Source organism: Peromyscus leucopus, chromosome 19, assembly GCF_004664715.2.
Source record: "Peromyscus leucopus breed LL Stock chromosome 19, UCI_PerLeu_2.1, whole genome shotgun sequence".
Classification (NCBI taxonomy): Eukaryota; Metazoa; Chordata; class Mammalia; order Rodentia; family Cricetidae; genus Peromyscus; species Peromyscus leucopus.
Window position 1 is genome coordinate 64,586,287 of NC_051079.1, and position 26,196 is coordinate 64,612,482.

General features: G+C 45.1%; 1 protein-coding gene across 1 annotated transcript in view; it reads right to left on the bottom strand.

The window, feature by feature from the left end:
• Window positions 1–314: 314 nt before the first annotated feature.
• The window catches only part of Katnal2 (katanin catalytic subunit A1 like 2), a 71,125-nt gene continuing 45,243 nt past the window's right edge, over window positions 315–26,196 (bottom strand). The window contains exons 11-16 of the mRNA XM_028871957.2: window positions 26,017–26,135; window positions 21,062–21,153; window positions 18,181–18,291; window positions 2,664–2,826; window positions 1,401–1,503; window positions 315–691 (exon numbers count right to left, since the gene is read on the bottom strand). Coding sequence (XP_028727790.1) covers window positions 552–691; window positions 1,401–1,503; window positions 2,664–2,826; window positions 18,181–18,291; window positions 21,062–21,153; window positions 26,017–26,135 — 728 coding nt within the window. The 3' untranslated portion in view covers window positions 315–551. The remainder of the gene's footprint in view (window positions 692–1,400; window positions 1,504–2,663; window positions 2,827–18,180; window positions 18,292–21,061; window positions 21,154–26,016; window positions 26,136–26,196) is intronic.

Sequence of the window (26,196 nt, forward strand, 5' to 3'; positions counted from 1 at the left end):
GAGGCGTTCAGCTGTTAGGAGAGCAGACTGCTGGGTGGGCTAGTGTAGCACTTTGACCCCAACCCTCAGGAGGCAGAGGCAGGTGGGTCTCTGTGAGTTCAAGGACAGCCTGGTCTACAGAGCAAGTTCCAGGCCAGCCAGCACCACACAATGAGACCTTGTCTTGGAAGAAAGGGAGGGAGGGAGGGGGGGGGATACTGATGGTATCTGACAGGCATTAGAATGTGTTACAAGAAAGAAATTAAGAACAGAGACTAAGAAAAGACTTTTCTTCAAAATGAAGACCTCAGTTCACAAATAAGGAATACCGCAGGAAACTTCTTCAAAATTTTATAGTTGAATTGTGAGAAAAACCTCCATTACCTAACCCAACAGCCTGACTTGCAACCAAAATCTTCACTTTGCTGACATCCATGACACAAGATCTCACGTTTCCAAAATAATACAGCTGTCCAAATTCATCTAGCATTCAAGGATAATCTCCTCCCTTCCATCCTAGTCCCACTGTGGAGGCTCTCGCTGCCTCTGGCCAGGTCAGGCTGAGTGCAGCTTTACACAGACTCAAACTTCTCTTGCCAGTCCAAGTATCTCTCAGTCAGATTCTTTGCTGAAGGCTTGGTGTGAGCCAACACATCCAAAAAGTCCTCCGTAGTCACGGTATCCAGCTGGATCCCAGGTAAATTGCTGCTTTCTAGACAAAAAGACAACAGTCAGGACACAGCGATGCACCTAGAGGTGACGAGTTCTTGAAAGGCTACTGGGCCAGGTCTGGGGACAGTGCATGATATCTCGTTCTTGGCAGCTAATGCAGCTCAAATGCACATCTGAAGAGGGCTGTAGGGGGAACTTTCTGACGTGCAACTGAGGCTTTCCGCCCTGACCTCCCCCACCCTGCCTCCAAAAGGGACTTAAATATACTATTATCAAAGTACTATGTGCTATTTGTCTAGTACCTCAGGTGGGTCCAGCCCCACATCAGCATGTGCCAGAAAAAAATAAAAACCCAGCAATGGGAGTCTTGCAGCAGAGGATGCAGCTGACTACATGGGGGGATGATGATCTGACTACAGAGCGTACAAATGTAAAAACCACAGAGCCTGGAAAACCAGGCGCCAGGCTCCCCCTGCTGGTCAGAGTGGGTGGGACTTTTGCAGGCAAAGCAAGCACTCTGCCACTAAGCTGTGTCCCTTTTAGTATTTGTACTTTGAAACAGGGTCTTGTTAAGTTGCCCAGGCTCGCCTTGAGCTCACTATGTAACCCAAGTTGGCCTTAAACTTGATCCTGCCTTGGGTCCCAAGTGGCTGGGTACAAGCATGCACCACCACATCCCCCCAAGAGTTGGGATACATAAGCACAAATTTCTCTACCAAGCCGCCATCGCCGTGGGACACCAACCATACCTGACTGGCAATTTTCAAGCACATTGAAGATCTTTCTCACAGGCCTCATGGCTGCCTCCCTGCAGACTAGCTTAATGTCAGAGCCTGAGTAGCCCTCTGTCTCCTGAAAGCGTAGCAAAGCCAGGATCAGTCAGCAGGCAGAATGCTAGTGTCCACTTCATTCTTGTAGGCAGGATCCAGTGTCGGACAGTGGCTTAGAATTTTGTCATCCCTGTTCACTATGCCAGCATCCCTGGGGAAGCAGTGCTGGAGGGAGAGAAGGTGCTAAAAGTCCAGCTAACTGGCCATCTGGGCGACAGACTCCTCAAACCTTCAAATATGTTGTGAGATGCCAGTTGGAGCACTGGACACCCAGTGTTGCCCAGTGGGGCCCTGATCCTAAGTCCACGATGACTACAGTGAATATTTTGTTCATGTGTTAAATAAGGCCATTCTTGCTTTTGAGGGACTTTCGAAAACATTGGGTTTAAATGTCTACCCGCAGCAGATATCCCGGGAATGATGCCTGTGATGGTTGTTCTTGACTGTCAACTTGACTACATCTGGAATTAACTAAAACCCAAGCAGCCGGTAAATCTGTGAGGGATATTTTAATTCAGATCTTTCGAGGTGGAAAGATCCACCTTCAGTCTGGGCCACACCTTCCGCTGGCAGCCTTTATAACGGACATGGAAGAAGGAAGCTTGCTCTGTCTGCTTGCCGTCGCTCTCACTAGCAATTCCATTCCCTCACTGGCATTAGAGAACTATTCAACTACGTCTTTGGAACTCTGGAGTGTACTGAAGACCAGCTGAGACATCCAGACTCGTGGACTGAACAACCACTGGATTCTTGGGCCTTACGATGGTAGACAGCCATTGTTGGAGTGGCTGGACCACAGCCTGTGAGCCCTTCTAATAAATCCCCTTTACATGTGTATGCATATACATATACACTGAATAGACATATACTCATTTTATAGTTCTGTTTCTCCTGTGAACCCCGATTAATACAATACCCAATGAGGATTAACAAGATATATACCTTGAGCTTTTCTCTGCAAAGGATTCATCAATTCATTCATCACAATAACCCTCTCTGGATTCTCTGCTACAGGTCCAGGATTTGACTGTGGGCTCTCTGAATCTGAACCCTGTGCTACTTACTCCCTGCAGCTCCCATTTTCTGCTCCACTGTAGCCCCGTCTCCCGGAACCCATTCTTTCCTGGGGAGGGGTCCACTGCCCTGCTGGGCAGCCTGGAGCCTCCCTCTAAGGCTGCCCACCTGGCTTAGCACGTTGTACTCCAACTCTGTGTGCAGCTCCAGGGCATGGCTCTTGCTCACAGGGGGCAACCAGTGGTATATCATGGCTTGTCTGGCCTCTTGGCTGGGGAGACCAACCAGAATCCTCTTCTCCAGGCGCCGTAACATGGCACAGTCCAGCTCCCTGTATCACAAGACAAGAAATGGATGGAGCTGCAAACAGTGCTTTGGATAGACACACAGACAGAAGAGTTCTTACATCTCTTTGTTTGTTTGTTTACTGCATGTGTGTGTGCATGGCACATGTGTGGAGGGGACAGATTTCGGAAGTTGGTTCTCTCTTCCTACCATGTGGGTCCCAGGATCAGGCTTGGAGGCAGCTGCCTGTACTTACCGAACCATCTCACTGGTCCCAGGAACTATATTCTTAGGGCAATTCGACTCTACAAGAGCCTCTACAATTCTGTATCTTAACTGTTACTGTATCTATAATTGAGTAGTCAGGGCAGTTACTTCATGTTGTTTGAAGAAAGAAAAAAATGTAAAGATGTGAAAAGTTGGTGAAAAGGAAAAGGGAGGAAGAGAGAGAGAGAGCACCTTCAAGACTTCTCGCGTGAAGGAGGTACTTGAGTGACAATGGCAGAGACGGTTCACAACTAGGCAGGTGACATCTCAGTGAGGTTTTAGTATCAGCTGCTGGACTTGATCCTCCTGCCAGCGAGTTGGCTATTCTGCACCATCACCTGAGCACTCCCGGAGTACATTCACTTTCTGAAACTCATCCATCCTGGAGCGAATGACCACCTCCCTCCACTGCTCTGGTGAACTCAGCACCAGTACTCTCCTTCCTAGGTGCCCAGTGTCGACGTAGCCTTATGAAACACTCGTGCCTGCTTCCAGTAAGCCAGGCTTATGCAATTTCACACTAGTAGGTAGTTTTCCCAAACTTCTTAATTTGAAAAATTCAGTAGAATAAAAGAATGTAATCCATCTATATCCCTGCCATCTTGACTCACTAGCCAACAACACCTGGCCACATCTGCCTCATGTAGCTTCCCATATGGTCTTACTAAGCTTTTCTAGCTAAATTGCACCATTGACCCCATCTCTAAATTCCACTCCCTCATGCCAAAGCTCTCTCTGCAGGATTTTCCAACCAAATACCACAGACATGTATTGTATACAGTCATGTCTCCTAAACCTGTTACTCAAAGCCAGCCTCTTTGTCCCAGAGAGAAGGAACGGGGCTCATTGTAAAATATTGTGCATCCTAAATTCATCTTGTGTTTTTCTTGTGGCACTGTGTGACATGTCCTCCTGTTACCCAGCTGCAGATAAAAGCTGTGACAAAAAGCACTAAATGCTTGATTAGGGTCAGGGTACTCATTATGGAGAGTCTGTTTCTCAGGTAGCATGATTCTGCATTATAGCATGTCGATATATATATCTCAGCATCAGCGACATGGTGTCAACTGCTGCAATCATCTGATGATAACCGAACTCTCCATTACAAAGGGCACATCTTCTAGTAAGTATTAAACATTGTGTGTACAAGCCTTTGACACCACATGATTTCCCATCTTCTCTCAATTAGTAGTTGTAGAATCTGCTGGTGACCTTTATTTGAAGGAATCATTGTTCACATAAGCTTTCATGTAGTGATTTAATATTGTTTTCATCCCAGATGTTTTACTAGGAATCCTGTGGCATTATACATCACCATTATGTAGAGAGGAGCTTTTCCTCACCAGTGGGGGCTGCTTGGTTACCTTAGCTTACCTTGCTATTAATGGTTCTTTTTGTGTGTGATCTGTGAATTCTTCATATGTTAAATATTCAAACTCCCAAAAGCCTAGAAACATTTAGTTTTCTATACTAGAAATGAGGAAATGCTTGTGTGCTACCCACCTACACCACTGATAAAAAGTAACAATTGAGTCACGTGTAATCCAGTGGTCAGTGGGCTGAAGGAGGACTGAGGGGTAGGGGTCAGCCTGAGCTACAATGAAAGAACTTTTCTGAGAGAAAGAGAGGGGCGGGGGGACGGAGGACTTTAACTTAACTAAGATGGTGTTTAAAGTTGAGAGGGGACACAGTCACCCCCACTTCCTCCTGCGGCACCCTAAAACAACACTGAAAAGGTTTGCAAGTGGCATAAACCTACAAAGGCAAATGGAACAGGAGAGCTGGTAACAACAACAAAACCCTTAAGCTGGGAAGCGCACTTTTCAGTGAGAGCTGAGAAGCTGCTTTCTAATCAAGCAGTGAAGAAAGCCAAGAGACGGCCTGGTGTGAATCAGACACACATACCACCACCACCACCACCACCACCACCACCACCACCACCACCACCACCAAAAGACAGCCTGGTGTGAACCAGACACCCCCACCCCCACCCCCATCAAAAGACAGCCTGGTGTGAACCAGACACACACACACACACACACACACACACACACACACACACACACACACACACACGAGACCTGGGATTGGCAGCATCTCTTTCCTTTGGGGCTGAGGTGAAGATCAAAAGAAAAGGGAAGATGGGTTAAGAAACAGATCACAGATTTCTTCCCTGCATCCTATGGAGAAGACTGCCTCCACCATACTCGGCAGGCGATAATGTGGAGCATCTCTGCTTTGAGAAACACCAAGCAGGTTGAAACAGTGTGTTGTGTTGACGGCATGATGTAAGTCCTCACTCAACAGTAAGGTGCCAGCTTCCTACCCCTACATGACTGGCAGCCAAGTGCTTGTCTTCCAGTCAAGAGACTACAAATTTTCATTTTGCAGCTTGAGCATCCAAAGAGAAAGATCAGAAGACATGCTGAGGGTTTTCCAACACAACAGCTCTGTCAGGCTACACATGGAGCCATGTGGGTGAACCCTCCCCACAGGCACAGAGCTTCCTCGGGCATTTTTAGTGTGCTCATAAACACGATCAGGCAAAAGGGAGACTGTTTCTATGGACGGCTGCTAACACAAGACAGACCTGAAAACAAGCAGACAGGGAATGAATCTTAAAGAAAATAATTTAAAAAAAAAACCACTCTTCTCAAATAAAAACATGTTGCATTTAAAAAGAATCATTCAGAGGGGAAAAACAGCAAAATAAATAGATAAAATTAAGAGTATATAGGAAAGTTTAAAATGGAAAACTAGCAAGTTCCTAAAACAAGAAATACATACATTCATTAAGAAATTCAAAAGGATAAAAAAAAGTTTTTTTCCTTACTATTGCATGCTGCTCAAATTTTAATTATTGTATAGAACTTGAACAAAATTAATGGTTTAGATAAACAAAGTTAATAAACCTCTATTATCACACACATATTTCAGGGCTGGAGAGATGTCTCAGTGGTTAAGAGCACTGGCTGCTCCTCCAGAGGACCCAGTTGGATTTCCAGCATCCACACAGCAGCTCACAACTGTCTGGAACTCCAGCCTCAGGAGACCTGATGCCCCCTTCTGACCTTCACAGGCACCAGGCACACTTGTGGTTCACAGATAAACACACAAGCAAAACACCCATACACATAAAACAGCTTTAGAAATTGTATCAGTATCTAGGAACAATGACAGCGGTCAAACACCAGTACCCCGATACACTCAGAACCCCTTCAAAACCTCTGAAATAGCGTGTTTACATTTAATGTTATCTGCAGAGAAAGCCCTCTATCTGAGTACTGACATGCACTGGTAGGCCTCAAGCGTCTTTGTTCTACAACTCTCCATAGCAACTCTCTTGCTGTGCCAATTTCACAGATTTGCTTTGGGTTCCTAGCTCCATCATACTCAATGAAGGAAAGATTCTTTTTTTAAGGAGAACATTAGTCTAGAAGGCCAACAAACCAATACCAGGAGTTCCAGAGAAAATAACAGAGGAATCTCAGGAAGACAACAACTCAAAGGAATGGTCCAGATCCTAGTGAAAGGTTTTCTGTATTTGAAATGTTAATGAGACCTAAAGTTTAAACAGCATTTACTAACTGATGGTTTGAAGCATTTTACAGATGCTTTTCACTTACTTTTCACCACACCAGGAGGCTGGCTATCCTTGCCTGCATTTTGAAGATGAGGAAACAAAGGCTTGAGAAGGGTAAGTAGCTCACCTGAGCTACTGACGCCTCAGGGCTGACAGGATGACTTAGAAAACTGAGGCTGATACCATTCTCTGCCCCCTGACTCCCAAGCTGCCTCGTGGTGAGATTTCGGAACACCAAGAACAAAGAAAGGATGACAGAATTTTCCAGAGAGAAAAACCAAGTTACATACATACAATGGATTAAACACAGCACTTCTCAAGCCATACATGGTAGTGCATACCTGGAATTCTAGAACTTGGGAAGCTGAAGAAAGAGGACCAAGTGTTCAGGATTAGCCTGAGCTACATAGCAAGTTCTGGGCCAGCCTAGGCAGCAGAGCAAAATCACATCTAATTAAAAACAACAGCGACAAACTTTATCCATAGCAACATGAGATGTTAAAAGAGACCAATGCCTTTAAGATTTTGAGGAAAAAAATAATTTCTAATAAAAAAAACTATAGCTTGATCAAGCTATGGATTGACAATACAGTTAGCTTCCACATGTGAAACCTAACCAATAAAACGAACCAAAGCTGGGCAGGATCCAGGCACAGAGGAGGAAATCACCAGGGTGGCAAGGCTAGGACTCGGTCCCCTCTGCATCCATGGTGCACAGGACAAGCAATTCAGTTTGGACCTGGTATGAAGGTTCTAGAAGACATCCCTGCAAGGAGAAGAGTTTGCCAGAATGGTACATCTGAGGCTATCAAGCAAGTGTTGATTGGACAGTACCTAACTCTTGTGCCCATCTCATCCTGAGTGGCTCTTCATAGGAAGATCAAGACAACAGAAGCAGATGGAGGGGGTGGGACAGCAATTATTCAATACAGATGTCTGTATTGATCAACTAATGCCCTAAAGTGAGAGATTTACCTCAAAACTGCTTGTGGGTACAAAATAAGTGCAAGTCTCTGACAGCCAGGCCTGATGAATGCACTCTTAATGACATCAATAATCATATAATCATATGAGAGAGGAAACAAAGGACAAATGGAATGTACCCAGAAATCATTCTTTATGCCAATATATTTATATAAAAAATGTAACCTGTGGCCACCAGAAAAGACTCCTCCTGGCTCTTGCACTTAGATTTTACACTAGTTATTTCTGCTCTCAAGACTCCTTCCTCCTGGTTATTCAGTACTTCTATCCCATTGGTGGTCAAGTCAACCAGTAAGCATGGGATACATATGACATATGAAACGCTGCAAGGCTCTCAGACCTCTGCCTACTGTAAACACAGAGTGCTATATACCCCTGGCCACCCTGAGCACTACCAAGGGCTGCAATGCCTTGGATCTGACATCCTGACTAACTACATCAGACCTTCGGGTACCCTCCTCAGGCCCTGACCATTGTCCTTGCCATACTGCATCGCCCTGGGACTGAGATCAGTCCCAGACTCACAGCATGAGGGAACCAAGTGTGTTCCCTCAACAGTTCCAGTATTTCAAGTTCGAGCTATCTCTGTATGCTAACAGAAGAGTCAACTCCCACTCAACAGACAAAGTCTTTGCAGTCCTTTCATAACCACCATGAAGTGGATGGTCACGACAAGCCCGGGAGAGCAGGCTGAGGGGCTGTGATCTTTGACAGATCACGGGGAGCCAGAGGTTCAAGCACTGTCTTCTACAGTGAGCCCCACGTGGAAGGCCGCCTACTTACACATTTCCCCAATGGATCCACTCTTTGTCCGTGAGTCCACTTTCCATTCTAGTTCTGACTCTCTCTGTGTGTGTGTGTGTGTGTGTGTGTGTGTGTGTGTGTGTGTGTGTGTGTATTGTTTATTGGGCACACTGAAGGGAGGAAGGCATGGCAGTAACTGGAGTGCTGTTGGCATCTTTGTGTCATTTTCTTTATGGGGACTTACTACTTTGTCAAAAGGGAAGTCACTGCTAAAAATCCAGAGCAAGTGCTCTGTATGCAGTAAAGGCTTTTGATTTGCTTTCATGTCTATCATAAAAATCACTTATTACACCAGGCACGGTGGTGCACACCTGTAATTCCAACACCTGTGAGGTGAAGTAGGAAGAGCATAAGTTTGGAGAGAGCCTGAGCCATATAGTGAGTTCAAAGCCAGCCTGAACCCATAGCAAAAACACTCTTTCCTGTCTGCACAACTCACAGGGTGCTGACTGCATTCTCAGCTCATAGCTATTTATATATATGTGGAACACTGTTCTATCTAGTTTCTAGGGGCCAAGTATCATGGACAATATGCCTTGGATTCCTGCTTCCTTCATCATGCAGAGTATTGAAAAGTTCTCAGGAAATCCCACTCAGGCAGGTGGGGTGAACGAACTGTGCACTAGCTTTGCATAAATGTACTAGCTTTGTACAAAATGGTCTGCTTTCTTAAACTCCTTGAGTTATTTGCAAAGGGGAATGTGCTTTGTTGAAAATTAGTACATTGTAGCCATAATTAGTTCAGGCTAATCAGGAGAAGCTCCATTGATTTGGGCAATGGGAACAAAGCCCTGTACTTTCATTCTTAGCGAAAATCATGGAAATTGTGAGTTTCAGGACTAATCTGCCAGGCTCACGTGGCAGTGCCTCTGAAGAGGACTTGACAGGGCTTCTCCTCTTATCTGAGAGGCCGGAGAATCCAGCAAGTGCAGTCTTTGTGTACTCATGTGTGAGCTACAAGTATCACCCCTAGGAGTGAAAATCACCTCACATTATCTATTGATTACTCCCACCTCAAATACAATACCAATAACTGAGGAAAACTGATGGCTCTGACCACAGCACAAGGATGAACTAGATCAGAAATCTTGTCTTAAGCCCTCTTTAAAAACTCAAGTTTAGCCGGGCGGTAGTGGCGCACACCTTTAATCCCAGCATTCGGGAGGCAGAGCCAGGCGGATCTCTGTGAGTTCGAGGCCAGCCTGGGCTACCAAGTGAGTTCCAGGAAAGGCGCAAAGCTACACAGAGAAACCCTGTCTCGAAAAACCAAAATAAAAATAAAAATAAAAAATAGAAACTCAAGTTTATGAAAAGCACCTTTTGAATGTACAGCGGAACCCTCCTGGAGGCAGAAGCAACATTCTCAAATGTCAAAAATAAAGAGGCTCAAAATCAAGACTGGATAGATAAAGTTGAAATTATGGGGGACTTGGGATATCTGCCTCTTGGTTGCAAAAGGGTTAGGTTTTAAGGCTTCAGGTGGGGCAACCCAGAAGGCCTGGGTTCCTCAGAGGTAGAGCCAAGGCTTGCAACGTAAAGCAAATACCCTATATGGCTGAAGGGCACATGCGCATTATGATAGCATGGGTTAGGATATTTCCCCATTAGCAATGGAAGCCATCAGGAAAACGAGTCTCCGCCTTGCACTTTGGGGAGAGAAAGTCTTCATGGATAGTTCAAAGCTATTGGCCTCATTGTCATAGTCCCAGATATCTTAAGCTGAGAAGAAAAATTAAGTCAAAGTGGTGGTTCAAAACCCAAAAACAGTCAACTTTTCTCTATAGGGTCCCAATGCATGACTCCCATAGATAGCATCTATGTCATTAATAAAATTATAAAACAACCATTAACAAATAAACCATTAATAAAATCGCATGTAACGACCACCATGAATGAAAGTCAGAAGAAGGAAAAACTAACAATAGAAATACATTCCATTGACTGGAGAATAAAATAATGTTTAAAACCTATAAAGAAGGAAATAGGTGGCTCAAAAATATGAGCAAGAGACTTGCACTTGTCACCTGTGGCTTTCAAACCATAAATAACCAAAAGGAGACCGAAAGGCAGGAGGAGGAGGCAGACTGGCTGGGGACCTCAGCACTTAGCGACTGCCATGGCAACCGGCGTCCGGGGCTTTCCTGCCTCCCATCTGTCCTGACGGTTCACTGGAGAAGACCGTAACTCAAAACTGGACAAAGCTCCAAGAAAAGTTGGCTCTCCCCAGCCACAGGGCGAGAAAAGGGAGATTTATAAGACAGAAGCCCTTTCGATAGTATCTGTGCTGATCTAGCCAAGCAGTGCCGGAGGTACCCCTCCCAACGAGAGGCTGGAGCGGGGCAAAGAGGGAGAGAGTCCTCGAAAAGAAAAGTTACAAATGACGGGACACTGGCATAATGGAATCGTTTATAGAATTAAGCAGGTTTGCCGAGGCGACCACAGTACATCAAGCCAGGAACACACAGCAGGCCACGGCACAATACAGTTCCACCCAAGGGCTGATTCCATTCTGTTGCCCCATGTGCTCCACGTGCATGGTTTGAGCACATGGTATCTCTGGAATGTTAGGTCACTAGCTCTTGTTTTCATTTCCGTTTGTTTGTTTGCTGTGCTGGATGGAACCCAAGGCCTCACTCACGTGTGCAAGGAGAGCACTCACTCACGTGTGCGAGGAGAGCACTCCCCTTTCCCAGGTAGGCCCTGCTTTGTGCACAGTGCTTACAGACCTGTGGTAGACCACTTTAGGAAAATGCAGATGGGTCAAAGTCCAGAGTTGGAAGACAGAGCCTCAGAGAGCACTTCTCCTCCCCCAGGGCCAGAATGCTGGCGGCTGTTGAGAAGAGACCTGGGGTTGTGTTTACTGACCTTTCCCATCACAAACACGCACATCTGTAGGAACGCCACACCAGGAAGGCGCATCCTGGTCTGTTCACATAGGTGGTAGAAAAGCAGCCAGCCTAACAGCTGCCCTAGGAGCGAGCATTTTAAATCTTGTAGAAAATGGAAGTACAGTGACAAGGAGATGTCCACTGAGCCACCCCCGGTGTCCTCCAAGCCACCCGGGACAGTTTCATTTGCAGAGCAGGAGTCTCTTTGGCCTTTTCCTGAGGATTAGAAGAAAGCTGTCTTCTAGTTTTTTAACCTGCTCTGTTGGACCAGTATCTGCTTTCCTAGAGCGTTCCCGGAATTTCTAGCCATTTGGCAAGCAGCCAGGAAGACAGGCGTGTCCGCATGTCACTCACAGCCCCCACACCTTATTTGTACAAACTACCATAGAGTTAAATAGACATCTCTAGATGGGATGTGCCTTAATGGCGCTGTTCGGCACTGCATTCCCTCTGGACTGCTAGGCCTGAGCTTGTGAATGTGCCACAATCAAGGCAGGTCAATTAGCCCTAATTATGCTCACTAAGTTTCTTAACATCGCTATTACATTAAGTGGTAATATTAAATGTGTAACATTTTTTACTCCTCTCGTTGCTCACTTACACATGAGATGACACAGAGAAGTGGTTCCCTGTTGCTTCCTTCTGGCCCTCTCCCATGCTGCAGACCAGCCAAGACAGGTGAGCAAAAACTGTACGCCACCTCACTGCTGAGACAGCGGTAGAGAGTTGCCCAGTGCCTGAGTGATGCTCTCGATGAGGACCGCCCCGACTGTAAGGGATTTGATATTTCAGAACTGAGTCTTCACATGGGGCTTTGAATTAGTTGTTTCTCCAGGCTAGACCCCTTGGATCAAATGAGCCCCTTTCCTCGAGTAAGATCCTGAAGCCAAGGAAAAATCTTATTCATGAGGAATATTCTTTCTTCCTAGAATCTTTCCTTATGAAAGGGATTGGCAGTATGCCATGAGGGAGTTAAAAATACAAAGCCCTTTCACCCAGTAATTCCACCTCTAGATATCTTTCATAACAACCAGAACTGCACCCAAAGGTGGTGTTCTGTGCATGTGTGCACACTGGTTTATGTATGCCCACTCATGGGGGGGCATGTATGTGTGGAGGCAAGAGGACAATCATGGGGTGCCATTCATCAGGTGCCACCCCTCCCCCTATTTTGAGAGAGTCTCTCACTGGCCTGACGCTTATTAAGTAGTCTTGGTTGACTGGCCATGGAGCCCCAGGGATCCATCTGTCTCCACCTCCCCGGTGCTGGGATTACAAAGCTTTACTGACTGAGCGTTCTCCCTAGTCCTTCCTGTTCGCAAAGGCCTCTATGCAAGGAAGCTCATTTCATTGTTACTTGTTCATAGAGAAAGTCTGGGAACTTCATACGTCTTCAGCGGAAAGGAATGGTGTAACGGAGGTATAGTCCACATGTGGGAATTCTGGGCAGCCATCACCGAAGCCAGTTTTCAAGGATTATTTAATGACATTGGAAATGCTCTCGCTATAATGTTAAGTAATGAAAGCAGCACACTAGTGGGACTGCAGAATGGCACAGCCTCTGTGGAGGGAGATTTGGCCGGCTACACCCCAATTCCACGTGCATTACCCTTCGCCCCGTGATTTCCTTCCAGGAACCTCTCCCAAGGCTGCACTGGTGAAAACATATCCATGCCCACTCCCTACTGCATCACCATCTGTAATGGAGAGAGCAGGAGCCGCCTGTGGCCATCACCAGAGGACGGATTAGGTCAATTTTCAGAGATTCACAACTGAGGACTATATAACTATAAAGGCGGGACGGAAGAATTTATGGCCTTATTTGGAAAGATCTCCAGGATATTCTGATATTTTGTTAAGAAAAAAAGCCAAAACATAGAACAATTTATATGGTATGCAGCCTTTTGTGTAAGAGATAAATACAAGATGTGTGAGGCTACTACCTATAAAATATGGAGTGCTAGTTATAGTAAAATGTTTCTAAATAGCTAGAAGTTGTAGATTTTAAAATAATAAAAAGCTCGAACTGTAAACACGTGTACTAAAACATGTAAATCAGTAACAGCTGTTTATTCTCATCACTCAGCCCTGTACTGTGCATGCCGTACTTTGACACCGTTAACACTTGAGTACACTTACTGACACCAGCATCAACAGACATGTGAGCAGTGTTCACACTGTGCAGTGTGGAACCTCTGTGGCTCCGTTATTACCTCCTGGGACCACTGTCTATGCAGCCCATCACTGCCTGAGACACCATTAGGTGGTGCATGGCTTCAGCACAGCCATAGGATTATGCAACTGTTACCACAAGCAGTTTTAGAACGAACATTCTCTCTGCCCCAAACCCCTCACATAGCTGAGGCTAACTTCAAAATCACCATGTAGCCAACAATGACCTTGAACTCTTGACCCTCTTACCTCTACCTCCCAAGTGCTAGGATTATCTGCCTGTGCTACCAGGACAGGCATTTACTGAATTTCTTGATTGCATCAAGGGGGCTGCATTGAGTGAGTGGCTTACATCATCTAGGTGTGCCCTCCCTGCCTGATGGTAAACCTCGACAGTCCACTTAACGAGGCTAAGAGACAAGCCTCTGAGCAGGTCTGGGAAGGCATCTGTAGGAAGGACTAGTTGGAAGAAGACCCTGTTCAGGACCAAATGGCACAAGTATAAAAGGGTCTGTGAGAACGCAGAACGGCTTGCTGCCCGCCTGGCTAGCGTCTTGCTGGTGACTACATCGAGGCAGTGTAGCTGATGTTGCTGAGCCGTCCCTAACTGATGCCAGAATCTAGCTTGTTTGGCCTTCCAGAGAGGACTGAGAAGCAGTAATTCCCCAGCTCTTTCAGGCCTTCAGCACAGACTAGGGCTGCTAAGACATCCATCCCCTGTAGGAACTGAGCAGCTGCCAGGCTCTCAGCCGTTCTAGTGTGCAGATGGCCAGGGTTAGACTACCAAACCACCATCAGTTGGAGCCATTCTAGCAAACATCTCCCTTTGGTTTGTTTGTTTGTTTTTGAGACAGGCTCTCACTATGGAGCCCTGGCTGTCCTGGAACTCATATGTAGAGCAGGCTGGCTGGAGCTCACAGAGATCCACCTGCTTCTGTTTCAGGAGGGATAACAGGTGTGTTCCACCAGGCCCAGGAGAAATCCTGTTTTATAATATACATACGTGTTAGTGGTTCTCTTCCTCTGGAGAACTCTAATCCACCCTATAATAACAGATACCCATTTTTCAGAACACGCACATACAAGGACCTGGCTTTTCTCTCTTCTGCACACTGCAAATAGTAATGATAGTAATAATAATACAATGAAAACATATAGCACAATTAAATGGCACAACTGCTTAAAAGCACTGGCCATGAACCATGCAGAATGTGCTGGAGAAAGTTTTTTTTCAAACTCACAGAACTCATCAAGGGCGGTACTGCATTCCTGTAATCACTACAGCCAGGAGGCAGAGGCAGGAAGACCCAGAAACCAAGGGCAGTCTGGGCTATGTAAGAAGATCCTGTCAAAACAAAACAAAAGCCAGAAAAAAAAAATCACTCACAAAACACAATGATATTGTACCAAAGGTTCTAAAGCTATTTCTCAGTTTGGAGGAGGGGACTCACTCACTCACTGATAGTGGTGACACTTGTTTTTCTACATTGGGGGGAGGGTAGCCAAGCAGCCCCACTGGCTGAGGGAAAGCCCTCTTATAGTGATTCTAGCTGTCAATCAGAAGCCATGACAAAACCGTAACCTCTAGCAATGGGTCACATCGTGGTAAGTACAAAGCCAACAGAAGATGGGAGGTTGGGGAAAGAGGGCAGGAAGGATTGCAGCTGAGGAAGAGCAAGAATGCATCAGGGTTGCTCCAAAGCGATGTCCTTCCTTCCCGAGCAGAACATGAAGGTTTTACCCAGGGAACCCACGCACATTCATGTAGGAAGGCACGTTTAGGGGCAGGCACATTTCTGGGCATACTTGGAAAGGTGCACATTTCTGAGCACGTTCAGTTTAAGGTTATAGGTGACAAGGTCACTCTTCAGAGAGTTTTAATTAAAATATAAAGAACAGCTATTTTTTTTTTTTTTTTTTTAGTTTTTCGAGACAGGGTTTCTCTGTGTAGCTTTGCGCCTTTCCTGGAACTCACTTTGGAGACCAGGCTGGCCTTGAACTCACAGAGATCCTCCTGCCTCTGCCTCCCGAGTGCTGGGATTAAAGGCGTGCGCCACCACCGCCCGGCATAGAACAGCTATTTTTTATGTGTATGAGTGTTTTGCCCACATGCATGTTTATGAACCACATGTGTGCCTGGTATGGGAGAAGGTCAGAAGAGGACATCGGATCCCCCAGGACTGGAGTACAGATGGTTGTGAGTCATCACATGGGTGCTGGGAATGGAACCTGGGTCCTTTGCAAGAGCAACAAGTGCTCTTAACTACTGAGTCAACCCTGATCAGGAGATGCTAAACTCAGAGAGATGTAGAGCAGAGAAACCAGACCAATAGATCTGAACCCACAGATCAAGTTTGGCATGGACAAAAGTGAGAAAACAAGACACTGCCCCCTCAGGAGGTGATGCAGTGTGATGCTCCTGATACTGAGGTAAAGTCTGAAGAAAATCTGCTGAACTGAGTCAGCCTCATTTTCAGCCTCGAGTACTCAGAGCAGGAAGAAGACACTACCAAGAGCACAGCTGACCCTGGTCCATCAACCATCAACACCGGCAGAGCTGACTTCAGGACTGCTGAAGTCACGGTGAGGGGAGGAAAATGTGTGTTCGAGTCTCTCAAGGTACAGACCTGCCACACTCATGTCAGGCGCTTTATCGCTTCACACCCACCCTAGTGAGCACCCACAGCCCCGAGGCAGCAGAAAAAGACACAAAAATCAAAGGCAGTTTGGTCCATTTCAAAGTAACAGTCCTTGGAAAGTAGGGGACAAGGACACAAAACAACAGAAAAAAATTAATAACTGACGGGCCAACATCCGGTTACTGGGTTGTCGTGTCTTGTGGCAGTACAGAGGGTGTGACCCAGGGCCTTGAAGCACTTGTGTGTGGAGCTGGCCTGTTTAGAACTCTGGCCTATTGTCTGTCCTGATTTCTCAGAAGGCTAAATGACAAGTGTCCCAGTTTGGCTGAATGCAAACATGGGTGACCCCATTATGACTTTAGCCGTTGGAACCCCATAGAGAAGCTTAGCATCAATCAATGGCTTCCAGTGATGTTCATTTAAACATTTAAATAGTAATTCTCTATTGGACTCCACTTTTAACATTGTGTATAACTAGATCTTCAAAATGTTAAATGCTGATCACCAGAGCATAACAGAACAAGTATTATAAGTGTGCAGGGAGGTGGGGCCAGGTTTAGATTACAAATGTATCTAAAGGAACAGATTATAAACTAATTGCCTAAAATTGGTCTCGGTCTCTTGTTTGGGACCTGGATGATTAGCATGATCAAAGGAGCTTTCTGTTTGTCCCTAAATGTGGAAAAGGAGATGGGGTGGGGTGAGATAGCCCCTCTGCTTACTGCTGTATGGGGTGGGGTGGGGTGAGATAGCCCCTCTGCTCCCTGCTATATGGGGTGGGGTGGGGTGAGATAGCCCCTCTCTGCTCACTACTGTATGGGGTGGGGTGAGGTGAGATAGCCCCTCTCTGCTCCCTGCTGTATGGGGTGGGGTGAGATAGCCCCTCTCTGCTCCCTGCTGTATGGGATGGGGTGAGATAGCCCCTCTGCTCACTGCTGTATGGGGTGGGGTGGGGTGAGATAGTCCCTCTCTGCTCCCTGCTCTATGGGATGGGGTGAGATAGCCCCTCTGCTCACTGCTGTATGGGGTGGGGTGGGGTGAGATAGCCCCTCTCTGCTCACTGCTGTATGGGGTGGGGTGGGGTGAGATAGCCCCTCTGCTCACTGCTGTATGGGGTGGGGTGGGGTGAGATAGCCCCTCTGCTCACTGCTGTTGACCACCGGCTGATTTGCCTTTCATGGCCTTGACCACCCTCTAAGAATGTTTCCTTATATATCTCCTTCCCTATCCAGGACATAAGAAATAATAATGTGAAAATGTTCTGAGAAGTGTAAGAGGATTATAACATTTTTAAAATATATTCTCTGAGTCGATATTGTTTTCCCTAATCAACATCTCTTATTTCCCAATTCTTCTAGAATTGTTCTTAAACCACTCTGGGATACAGTTTGAATAGGAAACTCTGAGAGTAGATTATATTTTCAATTAGAGATTATTTAGTTTTCTATTTACTATATGGCATTAGAGAAAGAATTTTCCTCCTAACTTAAAAAACTTTAATTTTAATACCAATAAAATCAAAACATTATTTCCGGAATGTTCTTTGAGAACTAGAGATATTAAGCATTTATAGGTCTATGCAAAACCTCTGCCTGATTCAACAACAAAGTATAGTCCCTCCTTATGTCCTAATTTCTGTTGCTTTAATAAGAATATTTAAAAACCTGACAAAGGCAACTTAAGGGAGAAATAGTTTATTTTAGCTCACAGTTCCAGGTTACCGTCCATCACAGCAGGGCAGTCGGGTGGCAGGACCCCCGGCCAAGAGCAGAGAGAAATGCATGCATGCATACATGCCTCCTGATCAACTCCACTCTACTCCTACATAGTTTAGAGCCCACACCCCAGGAATGGCGCTGCCTACTCTTATGCTGGTCTTCAGATTCCCTGTCATACCCACATCCACTATGGATCCAGTTTGTGTATAACTTCAATCCCTCCTCCTATAGCTCTCACTGACATCTTCATCTGTATGTAGTGGCTCACGAAAACGTGTGTGTGTGTGTGTGTGTGTGTGTGTGTGTGTGTGTGTGTGTGTGTGATGTGTTCTCTGGATACCTTACCATGGCAGGTTAGACGCCGCTAAGACAAACACGAGATCCTCCGAGTGGGCCAAGCCGTCCATCTGCACCAGTAGCTCCGTCTTCATCCGAAGGCTTCCCTCGTGCTCTGCCCTGCGGAGACAAGGAGACAGGATTCCCTCTCACGGCAGAGCCTTTGCCTCACAACAAGGGGGGGCTCACAGCAACCGCCCTGCGACTGTAAAACAAGCTCCATTCTGATAGCAAATAAGTTAAAGAAAATGGGCAAGGTAAATGATGCAAGGATCATATTTAAAAGAAAAACAACGGTTGATGCAGAACTAAAACAAAAACAAAAACAAAAAAAAACTGAAGAATGGTTAAATGCAACCCAGCTGTGTCCAACGGCTCCATTATTTAACCCTTTAAAAATGCCATAATTGCCAGGTGTGGTAGTGGCTTGACACTGGTGAGGCTGTTTGGGAAAGCTATATGGAAACCTACTATTTTATGTTCCGTGCGTGCATGCGTGCGTGCGTGCGTGCGTGCGTGCGTGCGTGCGTGCGTGCGTGCGTGTGTGTGTGTGTGTGTGTGTGTGTGTGTGTGTGTACATGTATATGTGTGTGCACAACATGCACACACACACATATTCATATAAAAGAGTTTAATTGGAGTTGCCCTTCACAGGGAATTATACTCATCTCAGAACCCATCCAAAGGTTGTCAAATAAAAAGTCCCACACTCTGCTCTCCTCTGTTGTTGGTCAAGGGTGTCCTAGAGAACCCCAAACAAGACAGGCTATTGCTGCTGCTCTTGACTGCCCATCAGAACTTGACTGTAAGACACTATTGCTGAAGACCGCACATCCATTGGTCATAAGACATTGAGAAATCATGTTAATATTGACCAGAAGCTTCCTCCCTACTGGGTAAGTACCAGAGGGTGCTATGCAGGATGCTGGGGGGTCATCAGCAACGGATGTCAACAGTCTTTTGTTGTTACTGTTTTCCAAGACAGGGTCTCATGATGTATCTCTGGTTGTCCTGGAATTCAATATGTTGGCCAGGCTGGCCTTGAACTCACAGAGATCCACCTGCCTCTGCCTCCTGAGTGCTGGGATTAAAGGCGTGCAGCACTGTGCCTAGCTTGGGAGTTAACCATCTTATCCAGCTGTGCCCCCTGTAAACTGCAATAACGACTGGGATAGTAATAGTCACGTGAGTGTTACGGAGGTAGCCAGCTGTTTTCTGACTGGAGCTAAGGCCCCCTTCTCTGGACACGGTACATGCCTGGTACTGCAAATCCAGCCCCTAACACAAGGGTGGGGAGTTCACAGGCCCCAGGGGTGAACCTACTACTATTATTTTGCTAACTGGACATAGTATAAAACTGTACTCTAAATTCATAACTCCCCATAGACTAGAGGCGCTCTCATACTTTATCAGAGAAGTTTCTTTGTGCAATAGATAGTGGCTGATGCAGAAACTCAAACTGCCAAAGTGCAGAGAAGTGGCTGGGGAGCTCAGCCACACACCTATAACACCCTTCCTCTCCTGAAGCTCAGGGACCATTTCAGAGATGGGGTAGAAAGGCTGTAAGAGCCAGAGGTGAGGGATAACTGGAGTAAACAGCATCTCCTGGACATGACAGGTCCGCTACACTCATGACCTCACAGCAGCTGTGAATGCCTGCACCAGACCTGCACAAGAGCAAGCCAGTCAGCATGGAGTGGGAAGGCATTCATGAGCCCTCACTCCTAACTGAGGAGCTACGGACAGTTGATGGCTTCTAGGGGAGGGAAAGTCAGTTTTCTTAATGGTGTGGTTCCTGGTAACTGAACCATGCCCCAGAGGATGGCCCTGCACTCAGAAGTATATAGTCAGCACAAAGAAGAGTCAATGAATTTTCAGATAAATAATTTTTAAAAAATGAAGACATGAGCCAGGCGGTGGTGGTGCACACCTTTAATCCCAGCACTCAGGAGGCAGAGATAGGCAGATCTCTGAGTCTGAGGCCAGCCTGGTTTACAAAGCAAGTTGCAGAACAGCCAGGGCTACACAGAAAAGTAAGAAGTGAGGGGAGGTGCGGACCTGAAGAAATTAAAGGGAGTAACTGGGAGCAAATGTGCTCAGAATATACTGTTTGAAATTCTCAAAGAATTAATAAAAATATTTTAAAATACATTTCAAAAAACTTAAAAATGGGGCCTGAGATGGTAGCTTAGTTGGTAAAGTAGTGCTGTCTAGGCCTCAAGGACCTAAGTATTGATCTCAGCATCCACACAGAAAGCCAGACACACACACACACACACACACACACACACACACACACACACACACACCATATGCCACACTCACAAAATCAAGCTGGCAAACCAACAAGCCTATTTGCCCTTTTGAAAGCACAACCAGAAAGCATTTGTAACCTTCCTTCTGAGGACATTTTTGGACTCTTAATCTTTAGAAATAATGCATGTGACAGATGTCAAAGAATCTCCGCTTTCCTCGGCCTCGCACACCATCAAGGACCGCCTCCAGGGAATGTGATGCAGAGGCAGCCCATCCTGTGGCTGCATGGGCCAGCCCCAGTCCCCACTGGCAGCCCTCTGGCTCCAGAGGAGGTTATTTTGAGGCAGCCAGGCCATCATGGCAGCCTGGGATCCTGCGGCTGGATGATCTTCAGGCCTGAAAGCCACTCTGTGGGGAAGGGGGAAGGGAGGATGATATTTCCTCCGGTTATAAAAACTATTTAAATCAGCTACTCAGTTAACAGGATCTAATTTAAAGACCTTTCCATGTGTCTGCAGAAAATTTGTGGGCTTATTAATAGGCTCATTCTGCTGGTAAATGTCGATGGGCTTCCGACCATCACACACACTTACAAAAGGGAGAAATGATGACCAAAAAAAACCAAGTCTGTTACCCAGGAGTCATGCCTCTCTGACTCATCACAGATTCCAGCTCGTCTAGGAAGATCGTGGAGGGGGCATGATAGCGGGCAAGTTCAAACAGCACCTGAGTGAGGAAAAGCGAGAGCAGGTTCAGATATATATTCTGAAGTTAGTCCTTGCCATACACTTCAACTTAAGCCCTCAAATAGTCCCAGATTAAAAGTTTAGAAGTGTTATAATACTAAGTACTTGTTCTATACCAGCACTCTGAGGCAGCTTTATAACCATCACTGTTATTTCTCCCTAGTTCTACCCTAGGGGGCTGGATGGTCCAATTATTTCCATTTATCATTTGATAAAATTAGAGCCAGAGAGAGTGGGTAGCTAGTTCCAGGTTACTAAAGATGAGAGCTGAAGACAAAACTTAGTTCCCAAGCTTCTAATTGACTAGTTAACCCCCAGGGACACCTGCCAATCACACATTTCCAGTGGACACAAACATCCTTAAAATATATAAGATCATGTAGTAACTTCCCCTTTCATCATTGGGCACAACAGGATTATTCTCAGAAGGAAGAAATTCAGGAAAAGGACAGTCGTGGATAACAAACTGAAAATGTCCTTCTTGGCTCCCCGAGTGATTCCACGGGGGCCCCCAACCTACCTCAACACTGATGGCTAGGATCATGTTCTTTGAACACTTTTTTTCTTTGTTTGTTTGTTAATGTTGCTGGGTTTTGTTGTCTTGAAACGGCTTAAGCTAGACAGGAACTCACAGTATCACTCAGGTTGGCCAGTGAACTCGGAGTGATCCTTCTGCTCTGCCTCTCAAATACTAGAGGAGCAGATTCTCAAAAGCAATTTTTGATTGAATATGATGTTCTGTTCCAGAGTAAAATATTACAGACTGAACAAGAACAAGAAAGCAGCCAGCAAAAGAACAGACATAAAAACCAATAATAAAGAACTCGACAGGGAGATATAGTGGTGGTGAACAGTAAAAAGAGCTAAATCTTTTTTTTTTTTTTTAATCCTGCAACTGATCTCTTGAGCACCATATACAATTCTTTACTGGTTGATTAGAGAATGTGGCAGAGATATGGGAAAGAGCAGAGATTCTTCAGTTGCCATGGGGGATTTATTCTCCATTTCACTCAGTATAAGGAAAGCATCCCAGGACAGTAAGAGGGTTTTGAAAAGCTAGAGCCTGGCTTTCAGGAGCCTCGGCAGAACATCCTTCCAAGCCTCTGGACACTAAGGAGGAAATCTCTCTCATCCCTATGACTCAGGCATGGTGAGTCCAAGGTGATGTGTCAGCACTTCCCTGTGCCAGAATCCTGGTTCATAGGACCTGGCTCCTTCTCATAAACTAAGAATTTCCTTAATTGAAATATCCCTTCCTAGACAAAGGAGGGAAGCTAAGGAGAGTCAAAAAATAAAGGAAACTTACAGGATCAGGAAGTAAAGGGAACTTAAAAGGCTCAGGAAGTAAAGGGAATTTACAAGGCTCAGAGAATTTACAAGGCTCCAGGAATAAAGGGAACTTTCTAGGTTTAGAAAGTAAAGGAACTTATAAGACTCAGCAACTAGAGGGAACTCACAGGCTTGGGAAATAAAGGGAACTTATGAGACTCAAAGAATAAAGGGAATTTACAAGGCTCAGAGAATAAAGGGAATTTACAGGCTAGGGGAGTAAGAGGAATTCACAGGGCTCAGCGAGCTCCTGAAACACAAGATTTACAAGGCTGATCCTCTGGTTGTAGAAGCATGAACAACCGGTACAGAGAGGAGATTCTATGATTGGTGGAGCTCCCTGCAGGTTGTTCAGGGAGCAGCAGGTATGCAGCCTCCATGAATCAGCACCTAAGCTTGGGGACCTTTTTGGTGGTGCAGATGCCTTTACTTCCATGACCACTCACCTATGCTCCAAAAACTCCCTGGTTGACCCTTGAATAGAATTCTCCAGTGCCCTCTCTGGGTGGATACACATTTGTTCACACTTCCCCAGCTAAGTCATGAAACAAAGGGCAGTTCTGGCAAGCTTATCACTCACACCTCTCTCATACACTGTAGACCAGCTAATTAGGAGCAAATAACTTTTCTTCCTGTCACAGACAGAGAGGCCCAATTATACCTGATTTTAAAGGTGACTACAATAGCAGCCATCTACACGATGAAAAGGAGGATAGTAGAACCCTCTATCAGACCTACACACAGTTTTAAGGAGCTTAGTCGGGTGTAGGAGACCGAGGGGCTCCTAAACATGAAGTTAGAAGAACTAGCTGCGCTTAGAACTTAGGTCTCCACATTGCTCAGATTACGAAGTTTCCATTCCCAGAGAATAAATAGAACCCTGGTAAGTGCTTCTAGAAGCATTAGTCTAAAATGTCCAGAGGTGCTTGGAGGAAGTTAAATCATCTGGGGGAGGGAGATGTAATCAGCAACAGGTGTATGCATTTGCTAAAGAGATCACTCAGCTATTCAATAGTGTTCAACTCCTAAGAGACAGCAGCATTAGGAGAGGAGGGGGTTCACAGCCCAAAGGTTCCCTATAAATAACTCCTTAATTGGAATAGAAAGAGCAACCAATGGGAGAAAACGTTTTTCTGATTTAGGGGAAGGTCCTAAAGGGTTTGCTCTCTCTAAAAACCTTTACAGGAAGGAGAAGTTGACAGAATGACTAACACTCTCCAGGTGAGGATCTTCCCCAAATCTCAAAGAACGAGGAAAAAGTAACCTCCACAAGGACATAAGATAAGATCCTTCAAGACTGGCAGAAGTTTCCAGTTTCCTCTTGAATATTTTTTCAAATATTTAAATTAAAATATATTTTTCATAAGAAAAAAGAAATATAAGTATCTTCTAAAGTAACTTGTAAAATGCTCAAATTAGGGGCCTGGGAGATGGCTCATTCAGTGAGGTGCCTGCCACGTGAATAGGAGGATATGAGTTCATATATTCCAAATCAAAGAAATGTATGTTCTCATGCATTTTTCATAAAGCCAGATTTATTCTTTTAAATATGTGGTGAAAGAGATGGAGAACTGGGAGAGGGAGCATTGCCTCACTCCTGGAATAATACTAAAGCAGAAAAAAAAAGGAACTAAATAAAATGCAGAGAAGGGAGCATTCTTGTGACTGGCATTTCTAGCCATTCAACACTAAACAAGAAACATCTTCTTTCCATCTCTGTTGAGGTTATTCATGAAATATACAAATGTACATGTCTGTCCACCTAACGTTCGTCCAGGGAGTCTGGGATCTTTCTTTCAGCACCTTGCAATGTCTTGTACTCATGGTTCAAAACACTTTTTGTGACAGGACATGAATCTATACTATTCAGGGAAGGGCATCTTTTGTGAGTTGTATTGCTGTTACTCGACACACAGAAATTAAACACACACATCCCAAACAGTTTTAGGTTGATAATGATTGCAGTTAATTAAATCTCAGCTCTTTGAAGTTGAGCTAACCAGAACTCTGGAGATGCACACGTGCAGGCGCAGATAAGCAGGAATCCCTGGGGATGTGACCTGAGATAGATCACTTCTCGGACTTTTGGCTAAGATCAAGTGTGACCTGAGATAGCCTCAAGATAAAGATCAAAGCAGAAAATGTAGATATATATTTTCACAGATTTCATCTTGATCCAGGCATGGTGGTATACATCTATAATCCCAGCACCTAGGAGAATGAGGTGATCCCAGCATATGGATCATGAGTTCAAGGCCAGCCTGGACTACATGTACAAAAAGATCTTGTCTCAAAACAGCACCACTACAATAAACAGAACAACAGGAAAGAAAGACAATGTTGAGGGGTTGATAAAAATTCATAAAAACCTAAACATTTGAAACAACTTGAAAACAGTATCAAGGGGCTCAGGGCTAATTTAGTATTATGGCACTTGCCTGGCATGTGAAAGGCCTGCATTTAATCCCCAGAAAAAGGAGGAATGAGCCGGGCGGTGATGGCGCATGCCTTTAATCCCAGCACTCGGGAGGCAGAGCCAGGCTGATCTCTGTGAGTTCAAGGAAAGCCTGGGCTACCAAGTGAGTTCCAGGAAAGGTGCAAAGCTACACAGAGAAACCTTGTCTGGAAAAACTTAAAAAAAAAAAAAAATGAATAAATAAGTAGTCAAAGTAATAAATAATAGATATGGTTTTATTTTTTTAACAAACCCTTCTAAAATATTCCATTATGTCTTCCAAGCAGTCTATAATCATTTGGAAATTAGCTTTTGGAGGGAACATAATTCCAGAGTAATACTTTAGGATAATTTCTTTTCAGAAAGTATATTTTACATTCACTTAGTATTGATTACTTATCAGTCCTCACACAGCAGGCTATAGTCTAACAGGATTTCTGGCAAGGACCCCCTTTATGGTGAGGTGTACATCATAAGCAGCTGTTCTCTTAGGGCGACAGGAAGATACAGCAAAGTGTTACAGTGTAAGAGATGCTGTGAGCCAGGAATGAGATACTGTAAAGATGGGAATGGCCTTCAAGTAAAGAACACAGTGCACAGGCATGAGCAGAGAAGAAAAGTTGCTCAGAACATCGGAAAGAATAATTAAGGTGTAAGTCTCTCGATTCCTCCACAGAGTACTTTCTGTCGGGTCTGGCACACAGCAGCGGCCTCTCACTAAACGTTGACTGGATATACTGTAGGCGCTTAATAATGAATGGTTCTTGAGTGGAGGAAAGAGTAGGCCACTTTAGAGACTTTTATTCTAGCTTTTATTCCTAAATTGTGTGAATCAAAAAAGGGCTGTTGGTAAAATTCCAGAAGAAGAGAGTCCATGTTTTGCTGATGGCAATATGATTAATATCCACACATGACAGTTAAATCCACTTCCTGGGCTTTCGGTAGTCATGATCCGAGTAGAGTCTAACATATATATCACCTTAAACAAATAAGCTCTAACATAGCTTTGTACTTTGGTATTCTAGAAAACTGATTTATAAAAATGTTAAGAATTCTTACCCGGACAAGTTTTTCTGAATCTCCTCTCCATTTGCTGACAATGGTGGATGCAGAAATGTTAAAGAAGGTCGTTTTGCATTCAGTGGCCACCGCTTTGGCCAGTAAAGTCTTTCCTGTACCTGGGGACACATGAGGACAAACATGAGCGGGGGCTTCTGCTCCTGGCTGGCCTCACTGACG